This window comes from Phodopus roborovskii, unplaced genomic scaffold (genome assembly GCF_943737965.1).
Source record: "Phodopus roborovskii unplaced genomic scaffold, PHOROB, whole genome shotgun sequence".
Lineage (NCBI taxonomy): Eukaryota > Metazoa > Chordata > Mammalia > Rodentia > Cricetidae > Phodopus > Phodopus roborovskii.
The window spans coordinates 451460-468840 of NW_026125946.1; the positions used below are offsets into that span (position 1 = coordinate 451460).

Below are 17381 nucleotides of genomic sequence, written 5' to 3' on the forward strand. Positions count from 1 at the left end.
TACCATGTCTTTATTTTGAAAATACACCTGTATAAGTTTTTATTGTTTGGAATAGAGTGCTTGTAAAATTTGATACCTGAATTGTAACTTACTACATAAAGTTCTTTTGCTTTGTTCTGAGCACAGAAATTCTTTGTATTTGTGTGCATATATGTGTGTGTACAAGATTGCTCATTATTAATGAAACCTTTTAGACAAAGAAGATTTAGGGTGTTGGGGTTTCTGTAGAAGCTAATTTTGGTTGTTATCTGAAGATGGTGGGGTGGGGGGCATGTACAGGAAAGAACTGTTTGTAGCATTTGGACTGGATGATGTTCTGCTAAGTGCTCACTGAAATTCATTTTGCAGTTTGATAGAGGGCTGTCATGAAGGGCAGTTAACAGTGTCTTTCTTGCTTATTTACATAGGTTGTTATGCTGAGCTCAGTTAGTGATTTGCTGACATACATTGATGACAAGCAATTAACCCCTGAGTTAGGCGGCACCTTGCAGTACTGCCACAGTGAATGGATCATCTTCAGAAATGTATGTTGCTTCTGCCCTTACTGTAGAGCCTATCCTTCATTCTATCTAGAAATTTTTTCCTACTTGGGAAAAGCATTATTGGGTCTCCTACTTTTCAGATAAATATATCATTCAACATTTTGGTTTTCTTCCCTAAGAGATCTCGAAATAATGATGAGTCACTAAGAATGGCAATTGAAGGAAAGGCCTAGGGAGAAAGGAGAGGATTCTCTGTCCATACCTTTCTGTGATTCTGTAGTAACAAAGAGGCAAAGAGTTTGGGTTCAAATCCTGCACTTGGATCTTTGAAAATGTGTACCACCTCTGCTAGTCTTTTTTCTATCTATAAAATGAGATTGATAGTATATTACCTTATAGGGACCTTGGGAAGATTAGTTGAGATAATGAGTACAAAATGTTCGACTCACTGCTCGGTACATGGAGATCCTCAGAAAATTCAAGTATACTCGTTTTGGTCTACTGACACTCCCAAGGATATTAGCTTTGTCAGAGTCCTGTTTTAGAGACTTTCAAAAGAGGGAAGGGCTGTAGCCTCCCAAGTAAAATAAAGCTTGGGATTTCAGTGTTTTGACTTTCAATCTCACGAGATGAGAACACTTCTAAAGAAAATAATGATGACCACTAAATCAGGGTCACATTTCCCAGTCCTCATTCAAACCGTGTATTTGGCAGGTTCATTCAGCAATTGAGGTGTTCACATGAAGGCTAATTGTTAAGAGTGAGCAGTGCCTTGTCCTAAGTGAAAGAGCAAATATCTTGAGATACATGCCCAACAGATGGTTTATATTGTGTCTTCATTTCCCCTGTCTTCCTGTGAGGTACTGATTGTGGAAACAAAATAGTGCAGCCTTCCTTAGCATTTTAGGGTGACAGCACCTTTGGGATAACCATTTTGGATCTTTGGCAGTACCTGCAATGAATTCTTGTGACAGTTTGCCCTCCAGTTCCTTAGACCCTCATGCTCTGTGGAGCGCTGATCGATCACAAACACTATTAAATATCGAATGGCATTGTTGTTCCCATGTCTCTTTAGAAGTAAAGTTATTAGAAAGCAGTTGTGTTAAGTGCTGAGTTTGATAAAGGAAGAAAGACACTGATGTTTAAGGCCATACAGCAAAGTACTCAGCACATGGCATCTTTTACAAAGGGTTTCCACGAGTGTCCAAGGAACAAGTCCAGGAACGGAGAAATACACAGTTAAGGATTTTGACACTGCTTTTTAGTCTCTTGGAGATTCAGATGCAGAGTTAACATTAATTGTCAGGGGTGGTGCCAATTTTTCTTAGTAGAGTTCATGTTTGTTGTTTATGCCTATATATAGAGAAATATAAGTTCCCATCAAAGATCCTCTGGCTTTTTACAGGCTATAGAAAAGTTTGCTATTACAGTGAAAGAGATGGCTCAGATGTTGCAGTCCTTTGGAACAGAACTGGCTGAAGCAGATCTACCAGATGATATTCCTTCAATAGAGGAGATTCTGGCAGTTCATGCTGAAAGGTATCAGCTCCTGAAGGTATGTCTAATTAGAAGAGGAACACACAAACTATACCTGTTTATCTTGGCCCTTGTATTCTTTTGTGTGGTATTAAGAGTAGAATCCAGGGCCTCCTGAATGTTAGGCAAGCTCTATCACTAAGCTACAATCCTAAACTCTTGGTGGTTTGTGAATTGGATTCCCACTATGTAGCCTAGGATGACCTCAAACTTGGAATCTTTTTCTCTGAACCTCTTGTTCTGGGAGTATAGGTATGCACCATCACCAAATGCACACTGCCAAATGGTATTTATTGTTCTAGAAAGTTGTTTGATGTGTTCATTTCACATTGCTTTTTACATAGGGAAGATGGAAGATATATTGAAAATATTTTTCTTTAATTTTTACTTTATATGTTTGGGTTTTTTTGGCCTCCATGTATATATGTACTCCACATGTGTGCCTAGTGTCTTCAGAAACCAAAATAGGACATCAGATCCCCTGGAACTGGAGTTACAGGTGATTGTCAGCTGCCATGTGGGAACTGAACCTGGGTCCTCTGTAAGAGAAGCAAGTGCATCTCCTGAGGCATTTTTCTAGTCCCCTGGGGAATTGATTTTGTTCTACTCATTTCTGTCTGGGGTAGGAGACGAACAGTTTTGACAATTTGACTTTTAGAGGCACTTTAGACAATTTGGACAAAGAAAATCAGGCATCTGAGTATTATTTATCTCCCTCATCCATAATATACATGTTGGGTACCCTGGCAGTTTTCAGTTCTATATAGGGTACTATGTTTTAGTTATAAGACAGGAGAAGCCAAATGTTTGCATCATAATCTAGAAGCAAAAGACTGTATGCAATAAGGTGACAACTGTGATGATGATACATGCTAGCATAAACTGTAGCTGTAGCTGTCCTTGAACTACGATTCTTGTGTTTTCACCAGTTATAAGCATGTGCCACCACTCATGGTTTGGCTTGCATGACTGATTTGTATGCAGCTGTAGGGATGATGTAATGAGATAAGTATGCAGTATGCATGCAATGGAATTTTCGCACATAGTTTGTACTTTACTAATATTAGTTTGTTTTTTAATGTTTTTCTTTTTTGGTGCTGGGAATTAAACTTAGTGTCTCATACACGGTAATTACACATTCTTCCCTTTTGCCACACTACCTTTGTTTGTTTGTTTGTTTTGTTTTTTGAGACAGGATTTTTCTGTATTGCTTTGGAGGCTGTCCTGGAACTCACTCTGTAGACTAGGCTGTCCTCAAACTCACAGAGATCTGCCTGCCTCTGCCTCCCAAGTGCTGGAATTAAAGGCATGCACCACCAATTCCCAGTTTCACACTACGTATTTTTTATGCCAACTATGTACTCATCAGAAATCTTGAATTGAGTAGATCTCTGAAGGTCTGTGTTTATAGATTTCCCAAGGATGTGCTTCATGGTGTTAGTTAAACCCAGATGTGATCTACAAGAAGACTTAAGGCAGGAAGTGATTGGTAATAATTAATGATTAGTAAGAATGATATATAATTCTTTCTGAATATGCATAAATCTGCTTTGTAGCTATGATTTCTGATATGGTAGTTGTTTCTGTGTTAATATGTTTCTCTGTGAGCAAATTAAAAATATTAGCAAAATGGAAAAGATTGGTTAGAACTTGCTGTCTGTAACAAGAAGCTAGAAACAGCATGGTTGGTACTTCTGTCTCTAACATCTATTTCACCAGGTGGGGATTATAGCTTGTAATATAGGAACTTCTTTGAGCCTTACATATATATGAGTGTTTATATCATGTGTATGTAGGTACATGTGTATGAAGACAGTGGACACTGTTCTTCCTCATCTGACATCCACCTCATTCTTTTTGTTTGTTATTTTATTTTTAGCTTATATGGACATTTTGCTTGCCTGTTGTCTGTGAAGTGCACTTTGTTCATTCAGTGCCCATGGAGACTAAAAGAGTGTGTCAGATCCCTACTGGGAATTGAACCTGGATCCTCTGGAAGAGTAGTCAGTACTCTTAATCATGGAGCCATCTTTCCAGCTTCCTACCTTGTTTTTTTTTTTTTTTTGTTTGTTTGTTTTGTTTTTGTTTTAAAACAGGGTCTCTCAGTGGCTCTGGATGACTAGAGAGCCCCAGGGATCTGCTTAGATCTACCTACCTGGCACAGATATTATAAATGTACACCATCATTCCTGGCTTGTTTTGTTTTGTTTTGTTTAGACAGGGTTTTTCTGAGTAGCTTTGGAGCCTGTCTTGGAATTGTCTCTGTAGACCAGGCTGGCCTTGAACTCACAAAAATCTATCTGCCTCTGCCTCTGCCTCCCTCCCAAGTGCTGGGATTAAAGGTGTGCACAACCATAGCCCTCCTCCATCTTCCTGGGTTTTTTGTTTTTGTTTTTGGTTTTTTATGTGTGTTTTAGATATTGAACTCAGGTCTACATCCTTCAAAGGTAAGCACATTTACCAAATGAGCCATCTCCCTGGCCACAGAGCCTAATATTTGCAGATTCTGTGATCCTGAAATACTGGGAAAGCAAAGGCTGTGCTGGAGTGATTTCTATCTCCTGTGCTGTACATTTTCTATACCTCTATATTCTCTTCTCTTCAAGTAATTCCTGTTTGATTACTACCTAACTAGCTGGCATATCCTGTTGTACCTTTATATAGAATGACTTAACAGCTGTAACCAAAGAAGGAAAAATTCTGCTCAAGAACCTGCAAGTGCCTAACACTGAAGAAACTGTCAGTTCAAGTCTTGAACGTCCTCAGAACATAAATGGTGACTGGCAAACTATTAATAAGTAAGCACTCCCTTCTTTTAAAATTTACGTATATTTTCAAACTAGGAATTTTACATTGTTTGTTGCTGTTAGGTATAAAAGTATTTCTGGATCTCTGGAAGTCTGGGAACTTCTTCTCTGGGTTGGTCTGCAGACATTAGTTTGCTTGCAGAATTAAGTTCCCCAGACATTGATTTTTCTTTGCCTGAGCCAAGTGTCAAAATGTCATAGACTATTTTTGCCTATAATTCCTTTTTTTTTTTTTTTTTTTGAGAAAGGACTTCACATTCCATATAATTTGAGCTGGACTTAGACTTAAAGAAATCTGCATTCTTTTGCCTCCTAAGTATTAAATTACAAGTGTGTGCCACCACTCTTGGCCTTTGTCTGTCATTCATTCATTCATTGATTCATTTATTCACTCATTCACTCTTTCTTTTTCTGTCTTTTTTCTTTGTTTTTTTCTTTCTTCTGTTTTTCTCTCTTTTCCCTTCTTTCCATCCTTCCTTCCTTCCCTCCCTTCTTTCCTTCCTTTCTTTTTTTGTTGTTATTGAGGAAATAATTATTTTTCAAAGATTTCATTCTATGCTCACTTGACCCTGTACATCATGTTGGTTGTGACTGTTTATAATCTTAATGAGCAGACTAGGTTTAGCTACATACCTGCCACACAAATGATTATTTTTAAATAAGTCTTTGGTTTTTGTTTGTTAAGGTTGCTGTCTCAAGTGCATGATATGGAAACTGCTTTTGATGGATTTTGGGAAAAACACCAGCAAAAAATGGAGCAGTATCTGCAGCTGTGGAAATTTGAGCAAGACTTCCAAGAGGTCAGTTGAAACATTTCTTTCCTTGTGATGGAGGCTCTTATTCATTAGCATCAGGAGGCCAGTCTTTCACGATGCCGGTTTTCACCCTGGGGAGAATAAAGGAGACCAGTTCCTTGACTTGGAACAAAGAAGAGCTCTGCTAACATCCAAGCCTTCTTCCACTGTGACAAAGCACTGACATGCCATTGAGTATGACAGGGACAGAGTCTTTCTCTACTTTCATGTTTGTCCTTCAGACATTTTCAATACAAAATGCTTTCAGGCTGTAAGATAGTTTTCCAAGGAAACAATACCCATTGATCTTTAGAGACCACATGCTATGGGAATGGCCATTTTCTCCTAAATCTTTTATTTTTTTTTTCTTGCAGTAATAACACTGTCTTACGGAATCATGGTTCAGTTATCAGAATCACTACATTCCATGACAGTATGAGACCTTTATATTATCTGTCATCATTATTTTAATTTTGTCAGTTAAATAACCCAATAATGGGAGTGGTTACTGTTCTCCTACAGTGCGATTCTAGGCATCAAGTTTGGAAGTATGTGCCTTTATAACCTGGTAAGCTAGCACATCTGTCCTCTTCATTGTTTATTTTTGTGCTTTTCTTTGGAAATAGGATTTTACTACATTATGTAGCCCAGGCTGGCCTTGAACTTGCAATACTCATGCCCCTGTCTCTTGAGATCTCTGGAATCACAGGTGTGTGCTACCATATTGGGCTCCCAGTAATTACCTTTATACACTTTCCCTTTATTTCAATATAAGGCCTAGTCTTGGGTCTATTAATATTTTTTAGCATGTTCTGCCTATGTCATCTCCTTGAATCCAGAACATTTTTTTTGATTTAAAAATTTTACACTGCTAATATTTTGAAGTAGAATTTGTTCATTGTGAGGTTGTTTACCATCTTCTCATGACTAGAGTGTCCACATGTAGACAACTAAAGTACTGCAGGAGTGATGTACTCTTTCCAGGGTGTCATATCTGGAGGTATGCCGTGGCTCCACTTGGCTGCTGTGGAGTTGGATTAACCCGGGCGGGGACTGTTCTGTTTCTTAGAAAGTATCTGGTTTCCTCATCAAAAGTATCCGTAGAGCGTGCAGCATTGTTTGTCCAGCATCTGTTGATTCTTGGCTGAGCCAGTCTTTATTTCAGCAGCCTTCACTGATAATCTGTCAGCATTTACTTATCTGCCATAGGAACAGTTCATATTGGATTCATACATTTCTATAATTTTCATGGCTTATGATTCATTGCTATTCTCTCTGTGTTATATTTTGTCTCTCCCCCATCTCGTGTGTGTGTGTGTGTGTGTGTGTGGGTGGGTGGGTGGGTGGGTGGTTTTGAGGAGGCCGGAGGTCATAAAAAACTTTGATTATTGGCTGGCTTCTCAGAGAGACTTGTGGACCCTGTCACCTCCACCTTTTCTGCACTAGGATCACAGACACATGTTAACAGACTTTTAAAAATGTGGCTTCTGAGTGTTAAACTTAGGTCATCATGCCTGGGTGACAAGCAGTAATTACTATACTGTTTTTAAAAAATGATTTTGTTTTAAAAGATTATTTTTATCTCTCTCTCTCTCTGTGTGCTTGCATGAGCTATTCTGTAGCATAGTTGTGTGTCTGTGAAGGCAGGAGGACATTGGATCCCTGGCAGTGGAGTAATAGTGGTAATGGGTAACCTGATATGGGTGCTATGAACCAAACCCTGCTCCTCTGGGAGAGAAGTAAACATCCTTACTGTTGAGCCATCTCCCCAGTCCTATAAAGGGCCAAAAAGAAAAAGAAAAAAAAGGGGGGGGGGAAGGATTTATTTATTTATTTATTTATTTATTTATTTATTTATTTATTTATTTTTGAGGTAAGGTCTTTGTATTTATCCTTGGCTGGCCTGGAACTTACTATGTAGTCCAGGGTAGCTTTGAACTCAGAGATCCTGCTACCTCTGCCTCCTGAGTGCTTGGATTAAAGGTTTGACTACCATACTAGACCGAAAAGATTTCTTTTTATTACTTTAAAATTGTGTGTATTTGCATATGTGCGTATGTGTGTGACATTGCAGGCCCTGATGAGGTCACTGTCAACCTCTGAGCCATCTCACTAGCCTCTGTCCAATTGCTAGTCACTCTATTGTGATATTTGTCAAGATTTGAAAAAAATAACTTCTTCCCTTTATGGCATGAAGAGATAAATCAAAGTCATCTTTTATGTGTTCGATCTTAGCCTTAGAGGCAGCCATTTTCCCAAGGAACTGGTTTCTTTTTCTAGGAAATGGTATTAAAGATGAAGACATGGGCAAGGTGTGCTTATTGCTACTGGAGGGTCTTTGTTTCCAAGACCAATTTCTACATATCTGGGGAAAACATGCATGTGTATGCATGCATGTATATGTGCATGTACATAGATTTATGCAAGTATGTCTACATATATATGACAGCACAGGTACACAGGGATCTTTTATAAATCATTAAGTGTGCGTGGATATCGAAGAAGCTGTTTTTTAACAGATTAAAATTATTTCTGTGAGTAAAATAGCTGCCCATATTTTGTGTATGTGTAATTTTCTCATATTGTCATTCTTATTTAATAGCATTTATTATGTCAGTGCGATCATCACTAAAGGTGAATTCTTTTTTTCCCTCTTTTTTAAATTCATCTATTTATTTTACATCCTGGCTGAGGCCTTCCCCCTCATCCTCCCTCATTACCCTCCCACCCCCAAACCCCTCCTCTTCCACCTCCATTCAGCAAAGGGCAGGTCTCCTATGAGTATCAATGAAACACAGAATATTAAGCTGCAGCAAGACTAAGCATAACAGCGAATTCTTAATAATTCACATGCTTTTAAAATCTTTATTTCTTGCTTTTAGGTTATGACTCAAATTGAATTGTTATTAAGTCAACAAAAAGAACTGAGTGATGCAACAGGGAACTTAGCTCAAGTAAAACAAAGACTTAAAAAAATAGAGAACTTGGATGAAAAATCTCAGGTAAGATTACAATTTACTATTTTCTCTGCTTATGCTTCACTGGGGTTTAGTATAAGTGCTTATTATACTTAACCTATCATAACTATATAATTAAAACAACGATGCTAGCCTCAATCCATTTGAAGTGTGGCCCAAGGATAACATTGCAGGTGCTTCAATTATGTAAGTTGTAGTATCTATAATGAAAATGTTAAGCAAAAAGTCTACCAAGAATGATATATAATAGGGCCTCAGATACATAGCAAGTTCTAGGTCGGCCTATTACACATGAGACCCTGTCTCCCCAAAAGAAGTTATTTGGTATCAGGAAATTATGAGATAATATAAGGTCATGGGTAGTCTCATGTCCTTTATATGATATATGCAGTTGAATCAACCATAGATCCACATAGACAGCTCTATTTGGTCTGACTAGCTGTTGAACCTTTCGTAAATTGATTTCTAAGCCTCAATGTCCTTTTTCTGGGGCTTGGGCGTAAAATGACCTACTTTGTAGAGTGATAGGTGAGGATTTATTTAGCTGTATAGGTAATGCTTCGCATAGCCCTGGATATGTAGTATATAGTCAAAGGAAAAGCAGTTGTTAGCATTCCTGGTTATTTAGAATTAGATTCAGAACTTTAATACTTAGTAAACTGCCTTTGCTCTACTGCCTTGTATATGACAGCAAAGCAGTGTTTTTACAGCTATATTCTTAGAAAATGAACTCATGATTGAATCACAAGTATATGTGAATGACAGTTGAGGGCCAGTAGTTGCAGTAACCAATGAAGGTATTAGGCTGGTAGACCTCAGATTGTTCTGCACTTGACATCTCCCTGTCACAGTCATAGTGGAAAGAGAAGGCAAACTGACTTGGAAGCAAGGGCTTTGTTTGTTTTTAATATTTTTGTTTTCCAAAGTGATTTAAAATGTATGACACAGAACTTGCCATTTTAAGCATTCAGTTCAATAGTAGTTCTAGTTTCCTTCCCATTGCTGTGATAAAATACTCTGAACAGCCTGGTGGTGGTGCATGCCTTTAATCCCAGTACTTTGGAGGCAGAAGCAGCTAGATGTCTGTGAGTTCGAGGCCAGCCTCATGTACACAGTGAGTTACAGGATCGTCAACGCTGCATAGAGAAACCCTGCCTCAAAAAGCCAAAATCAACAACAACAACAAAAACAACTCTGAACAAATGCAACTCTGTGGTAGAAAATGTTTATTTGGCTTAAAGTTCCAGGTCACAGTCCATCTTTAAGGGTGACCAGGGCAAGAACCCTAAGAAAATGCCATGGAAGAATGTTGCTTTCTAGCTTCCTCACTGGCTCATGCTCAGCTAGATTTTTTATATAGCTTGAGACCTCCTGCCTAAGGATGGTGCTGCTCACAGTGGGCTGGATCTTCCTAAGTCAATTAGTAATCAAGACAGTCCTTCACAAACATGCCCAGAGGCCAATCTTACCTGGGAAAGTCCTCCATTGAGGCTTTTAGTTCATTCTAGTTCAGTGGTTCTCAACTTTCTTAATGCTGTGTCCCTTTAATATATATAACATGAGGTTCTTTGTCCAGGCTCCTCAGCTGCCTTAACTGCAAATAAACACACAGTTGCTATATTGTAATGTAAACTTTCTGGCCCATGAGCACCAAATAAATATGCATATGCTATATTGTTATAAAATTATTAGCTGGTGACTAGAGTTTCTTATTGGCTAGCTTTGTACTAATTATTAACCCATATCTATTAATCTATGTTTTTCCACATGGTCTTACCTTACCAGAGAAGAGTCTGTACTTCTAACTCATTTGGCAACTCACATGGTGACTGCTAAGCGTCTCCACAGAGAAGAGCATTATTTCCTGTTTGTCCCTGCTTATATCCTCGTTCTGCCTAGAAACAACATTACTTTCTGTCTGTCTCTGCAGACCTCCAGACCTCTATGGTTAGCTAGTGGCAAGTTTCTGCACAGCCATGTCACTTCCTGTCTGGCCAGCCAGCCAATCAGTGTTTTATTCATTAACTAATAAGAGAGACATATATACAGAAGAATATTCCCCATCAAATATAATTCTTCATGTTCTGGTGTCCCCCAATCACAAAATTATTTTCATTGCAACTTCATAACAGTTATGAATAACAATGTAAATATCTGTTTTCCAACTGTCTTCAGCAAGTCTTGTTAAAGGGTCGTTTGTCCCCCCCATAGAGGGGTTGTGACCCACAGGTTAAGAACCACTGCTCTAGACTGTGTTAAGTTGGCAATAAAAGCTAATTAGAAAAGTAGTGTTTTATGTAATAGAGACTACCCCATTTAAAAAGCAACTCTATTTTAATTGTAGATTTCTCAATAGCCAGGCAGGCCATTCGCTACCTCACCTGGGCTTCAGTTTGCCTTATTTTGCTTTGGGAAGCATTATCTATGTTCCTACTGTACTATATCACCATAGTATGTGAGTAAGCCACTGTACTATGAGAGTCAGTAGTTGATAGAATGGAGGTAAAGCCTAGGGAATTCCTTCTGTTATTCACTTTTGGTGTGTCAAAAGAATGCAGGTGAAGAGCAACTTCAGGTTGAAATGTGTTAGCTTCCATTTGACTGGTGTTTACTTTATGCTGAGTGCTGTGTGTGTTTCTGTTGTACATCTGTGCACACTAGAAGGCAATCCTTATATCCTGAGTGGAATAGGGTAGTTGACTTTCATTTTATATCCAGAAATGCATGAGTTTCTGATGGTTGATATAACAACTGCTGTAGCTAAACATTATCACTATAAGATTTGTGTGTGTGTGTGTGTGTGTGTGTGTGTGTGTGTGTGTGTGTGCGCGTTTTCTTTTCTTGAATGCAGGAAAATGATGTGCAATCATGCTTTATGACCATTTATTTCCCCTGCAAACTTATTCTTTAATGATCTTTTTCTCACTCCCCCACCCCTGCTATATGAGTAGAGATGAGCAGTCATGATTTTTCCTCTTTCAAATCAGGAGCTGTTACCCAAGGCCCGACTTGTGATACTACATGGCCACAAGCTTGCATCGAATCACCACTATGCACTTGATTTAATCTGCCAGAGGTGCAATGAGCTACGCTACCTTTCTGATATTTTGGTTAGTGAGATCAGGGCAAAGCGGATAGAGCTGAGCAGAACTTTCAAAATTCACAAACTCCTACAGCAGGTAATATGATGGGAAATGAGCCATTTCTGATAAAGGTCATTATTTTCTCTTCTTGGATTCCCTAATCTTCTTCGAATTCTTGCCCATATGCCTTATGGTGCACCTTTTATCTCAGATACTTGGCCATATGCTTTACAGTATCTCTTATCCTTTTAGAGGTCAAGGAGTCAGGTCTATAGCTTTGTGTTTAAATTTGCAAGAGGTCTTAAGGACGGAGCCTCTTTGTGGTTGTTCAGTCTATCTCCCTGTGTACTATTCATGGCAGATTCAGTATAGTACCAATTTTGCTCTGTTCTCAATGTGGAGACTGTGGCAGTGATGGCTTCCTTTCTATTTTAAGTCTGTCTCTGAAACCTGGTGATATTCTGCAGTCAGAGAACTTAAAAGCCTAGGGGACATTTTGCAGAAGCCTGAAATTCCCTGCACATTTCATAGTGCAGTACTAAAAATTAGCTGGTGACTGAAAAATCTTCTGCCATGCCTGTGGGTCAGCCCTATTTTGTGATTAAGTAGTGAATGAAATGGCCACCCTACAGATCTGGTCATGGCCTCAGAATTTAAACAGGAGTGCCGTTTGTCAACATCACATCTGAACATAGCATACTGATCTTCACATCTCTTATTCTGGTTCAAAAACAAAACAAAACAAAACAAAAACAAACAAAACAAAACAAAAAAACTACCCTTTATTTTTGTCCTTGGCAATTGTTAGGCATTGGTATTATTATACTTTATATTTTGCTAGGAGTTTCATATTCCAGTTACTGATTTGTAGGAAATTACATGCAACTGAACGGTGTTGAGAAAATGGTCAGACCCCTACTGCAAAAGAAATTACTTGTTATGAAACAAATGCAGTGCTTCCCAATCTTGGCTATGCATCAGCCATACCTGTGCAGCGATTTAACATATAAATGTCTGGCTGGCAGCCCAGAGCTACTGAATCAGAATTTCTAGGGGTAACACCAGATACCATTTATTACCTGCTCTGAGAGCAATTTTTTCTTCTTCTCTTTTTTCTTCCTTCCTTCCTTCCTTCCTTTCCTTCCTCCCTCCCTCTCTCACTCTCTCTCTCTTTCTTTCTTTCGTTCTTTCTTTTTTTAAATGGTGACAGAGTGTCACTATGTAGTTCTGGCTGGCTAGGAACTTGCTATCTAGACCAGGCTGGCTTCCTGAGTGCTGGGACTAAAGGTGTGGGTCACTAAAGCTGGCCTCTGAAATCAATTTTTATTGGCAAAAGTGAGACAGGTTCTATCCCACAAGATGGTGGCCACTTGCTGACAATCATTATAACCAGTGTTTAATCCAAAGGGTCTCATGCTGAAAGGAGAGAACTGATTGTCACCAATTTGTCCTCTGACTTCTACATGGATATTATGGCATGAGTGTGCTTTGTACACCCACCCGCATCCCCCTCCCCCCACCAAGATGTAATAATAAATAAGAGAGAGTTTGTTTAATGGCAAACCTATGTCCTCTTTATCCATTCTGATCTTCGCTGCTTTGATTTTCCCGATTTTCTTTATCAGGCACGTCAGTGCTGTGATCAAGGAGAATGCCTCCTGGCCAATCAGGGAATGGATAAATTCCAGACTAAAGAAGATGCTAAGAAAGCCCTTCAGGATGTGGAAAATTTCCTTCAAATGGCTATGCCCTTTATCAATTATGATATTGAGAATCTGCAATATGAATTTGATGTACTCCTGTCTCCTGAACTCAAGGTGAAAAACATTTTATTCAAAGACACAAAAAAATTACCATGGTTAAGAGTTTTACTACCCCATTGCCAACTTTAAATCAGTGTGTATATACACAGTCCTCTTGAGGATTAAGGGGTAATAGTAATGCCATTAGCAAGTATCAAAGAATCCACAGGCATATGTTAACTTTCACAATGAGCTCTGAATCCACTATTATTATTATTATTATTATTAAATTTGGTCATTTGAGACAGGGTTTCATTGTATAGTCTTGGTAAGCCTGGAACTCCTAAAGGTGTGTGCCACTACATTCAGTCTGACTCTGATTTTTAAGTTCTTCACCTTGCTGTAAGCTTTTTGGCAGTGGGTAGGGGCGATCATCTCTGGCTTGATCTCCACCTGGTTGAGGTCTTGCCATTGTACATGGCCCCCATGCTGCCTACCATCTCGGGCAGGATGACTATGTCCCTCAGGTGGGTCTTCACCACCTTGGGCTTCTCCACGGGCAGCACCTGTTTCTAACTCTTTTTCGGGCACTTGATTAGCATTGCCTGTGTTGGGCACTCATAGGATATGTCCAGAAGTTGGTCCAGGCCCAAGCTGTGTTAGGAGAATTTCTGGAAGGTCTGCTACTTCTGCTCCACGTCAGCCATTCTGGTGTCTTCTAGGAAAAGGAAGTGTTGGCTGCGTCCGTGCAGTTATCGTGAGCTCCATGTTGTGGGCGTTCTCATACCTTTTTTTCACTATCCTCAGAAAGTCCCCTAATTGGAGTAGAGTGTTTTGATGATTTATGATTGATACATTACATTGGGACTTTGGTTTTATACTTATGTAGAGAATGTACTAATTTGTTCTGTTTCTTTCCTAATTTTGTTCTGGTTATATTTTAAGGTCAAAATAAGTTGTTTCTGTGTTTGTGTTATATGTTTATATGTATGTATGTATACATATGTATACAGAGGCCAGAGATACTGTATGTGGGTTCTTGGGATGCAAAGTCAGGACCTTATACTTGCGTGGAAAGTTCTTTACCCAGTGAACCATTTCTGTAGTGCACAAATAGCAATTAAATTTTTCTTCTACCACACTATAATCTGAAGATATATCACTTTGATACTTACATATTTGTGTATTTGGTATGTAGCATATCTACATGTTTATGTGGGTGTATACATGTATGCATGCTGGTGGGAGCCAATGGTTGCCTTTCAGGATCTTTTTGAGTCACTATTTTGAGACAGTTTCCAATGAACTTAGAGCGCTCATTGACCCAGTTAGATTGGCTTGCCACTGAGCTCCAGGGATCCTCCTGTCTCTGCTCTCCCAGTACCGAGATGACAGATGTTCCTGCCATGCCTGGATTTTATATGGCTGCTTGTGAACTGAACTTTGGTTTTCATGGTCATGTAGCAGGCAGTTTACTGACTAAGCCATTTCTCCAGTCCTGAAATTCAAATTTTTAAACTGTATCTGAAGAATTTAATAGTAGTTGTTATGACTCTTTTCTTCCCATTTCATGTTTTTGAGACAAGTCTGGTTATGTAGCCTTGGCTAACTTGGAACTAGCTGTGTAACCCTAGGGTGGCATTGAACTCACAGAGACCCACTTGCCTCTGTCTACTCAGTGCAGAAATTAAGGATGTGCTCTATTATGCCAAGCAGTTAATATGATTTTATATTTAATTTTATGTACATAAGTGTTTCAACTGCATGTATGTATATATTATACTATGGGCAAGGCATGGTGCCTACAAAAGGTAGAAATATTGGATAATCCAAAAACTAGGATTACAGATGGTTCTGGGTGGTCATATAGATAGATGTTGGGAATTGAACTCAGGTCCTCTTCAAAAGCAGCCAGTGTTCTTAACTGCTAAACCATCTCTCCACCCCCGGCTGATAGAATTCTTATGTAATCTGTAGGCTCAGATGCAGACTGTACAACTCAAGCTTGAAAACATTCGAAGCATATTTCAGAACCAACAGGCTGGTTCTAAGAACCCAAAAGATAAACCTGAGAAACCAGTCCAGTTTGTGATGCCTGCACCTGAAAATTTGATAAAATCCAAAGCAATGTTTTTCTCACCTAAACATGGTAATGTAGCTTGTTTTCACATGTGCTATTTTGTTTTTCTCTTGCTATTTTTTCCTTGGATGCATTTGATATATCTCTAAATTATATTTTCAATCATGATAAATTTTAAGCCTTTTAGCCTCTTTATGTATGTTTAAATGCTGATGTACAAGACAAAAGTCAGAATGAGATCCCTTTATGTTCATAAACTACAGTAGTAACACTGAATTGTGTCAGATGATGGACACCTCAGCATGAGGTATTCTAGCTTGAGATGAGTCTGATCACTTTCCAGCATCAGACTTTCATCTTTCTTCAGTAGGTAGTCAGAGAAAAGGACATAGGTATATGCATACATACTCATTGTTACTCCAGTAAGCTATTATTTGGTTCTTCTACGATGCCTGTATGAGTGTCTGATCTATATCGACTATTCGAGAGGATTGATTTTTTTCTGAATAGATGCTGGTAAATGTTATTTGTGTTAGTAATTTCTTGTTACAGATTCTATTTTCTTGTTTTAATCTTTGAAGTCTATTTAATTGTAGACTATCCCATTCCTTCTAAGTTCTACAGGAAAATAATAATTCTTGTAATGGTGTTGAACTAATCTGAATATAAGAATTACTCCCTCAAGGGTTTCCTAGAGCTGCCGCTGCAACTTTTGGGGAGAGAACAGTTTTAGACCATATGACTAAATTCAGTCTCTGACCTAAATTAAATCAGTCACTTTATTAGTGCTTTGAAATGCAGAGAAGGCTTGAGCCATCGATGATGAATAAATTACAGATCATCTCCAGCATGGGTCAAGTTACAAATACAATCAAAGTTACATGGTTAGTAATTCCAAAATGTATACATATACTGAAAATAAGACTGTGTGAGCAATGGTGTAAATGAATAACGTTGACTATATTAAAAATATTCTAAAATCCTGGAGAAATCAAAGTTACTGTAAAAGATAAAAGGAATAACAGTAGCAACATGAACTGGTTAAACTTAACAATTGATATTTCTAAGCATAAAGCAGACATTGGTTAGATTTCTGGATACTTTAGCTGTTGACCTTACACAGTTACCCACTGATAACTTCAGTTTCCTTGTCTGTAAAGTAGGAACAAATATCTTCTGACTTAAAAGATGATTCTAAAGAGAAAATGAAACAGAATTGCAGAAAATAAGAATTACTCAATGAATTGGACTATCCCTTCCCTCTGATTAAATCTCCTTTCTTAATAGAGCCCCCCAAAGCCTAAGTCTCCCTGAAACAGAGCACTTTAACTTGTGACCAGGCTGTCCAAGACCCATTCATGTCATTAGTCATTCAAAGATAAATTTGTTTTGTATTATTTCATTTTTCTTTCTTTCCGGTATTCTTATTTAATGGCGTTACACTTTCTTTCTGCAGTGGGAGTTGGATATTCTTTCTTTCAAGCATGTAAACTTTTTTCAAAAGGTACCCATCTTTATTATATTACTTGTCATCAATACAGTTTATGAGTTTGTATACATGAAAAACCAGTTTGGCACCCCAAAACAGCAGCAGTTCATTCATGATTTCTACCTTCAAATAGCTTTAACTATTTTTTCATAACAACAATCCATTATTCTCTTTCAACATTGAACTTACCTTGTAAAATGACTGTGTAAAGAATAGACTATGTTTCTAAAGTCAATTTCCTTTCATAAAACAACCCCTTAACAAAAGAAAGGAGAGGCAGGAGAGATGGCTCAGTGGCTAGAGCACTCCCTGTTCTTCCAGAGGACCTCGGTTCAATTCCCAGCACCCACATGGTAGCTCACAACAACCTGTAATTCCAGGGGATCTAAT

At 38.5% G+C, this 17381-nt stretch overlaps 1 protein-coding gene across 1 annotated transcript in view; it reads left to right on the forward strand.

Annotated features, from left to right (window-relative positions):
* The window catches only part of Mcf2 (MCF.2 cell line derived transforming sequence), an 81272-nt gene that overhangs the window by 25662 nt on the left and 38229 nt on the right, over positions 1-17381 (forward strand). The window contains exons 5-13 of the mRNA XM_051179131.1: positions 408-524; positions 1888-2037; positions 4683-4816; positions 5511-5625; positions 8502-8621; positions 11585-11776; positions 13306-13497; positions 15400-15571; positions 16959-17006. Of these exons, the coding sequence (XP_051035088.1) occupies positions 408-524; positions 1888-2037; positions 4683-4816; positions 5511-5625; positions 8502-8621; positions 11585-11776; positions 13306-13497; positions 15400-15571; positions 16959-17006 (1240 nt within the window). The remainder of the gene's footprint in view (positions 1-407; positions 525-1887; positions 2038-4682; positions 4817-5510; positions 5626-8501; positions 8622-11584; positions 11777-13305; positions 13498-15399; positions 15572-16958; positions 17007-17381) is intronic.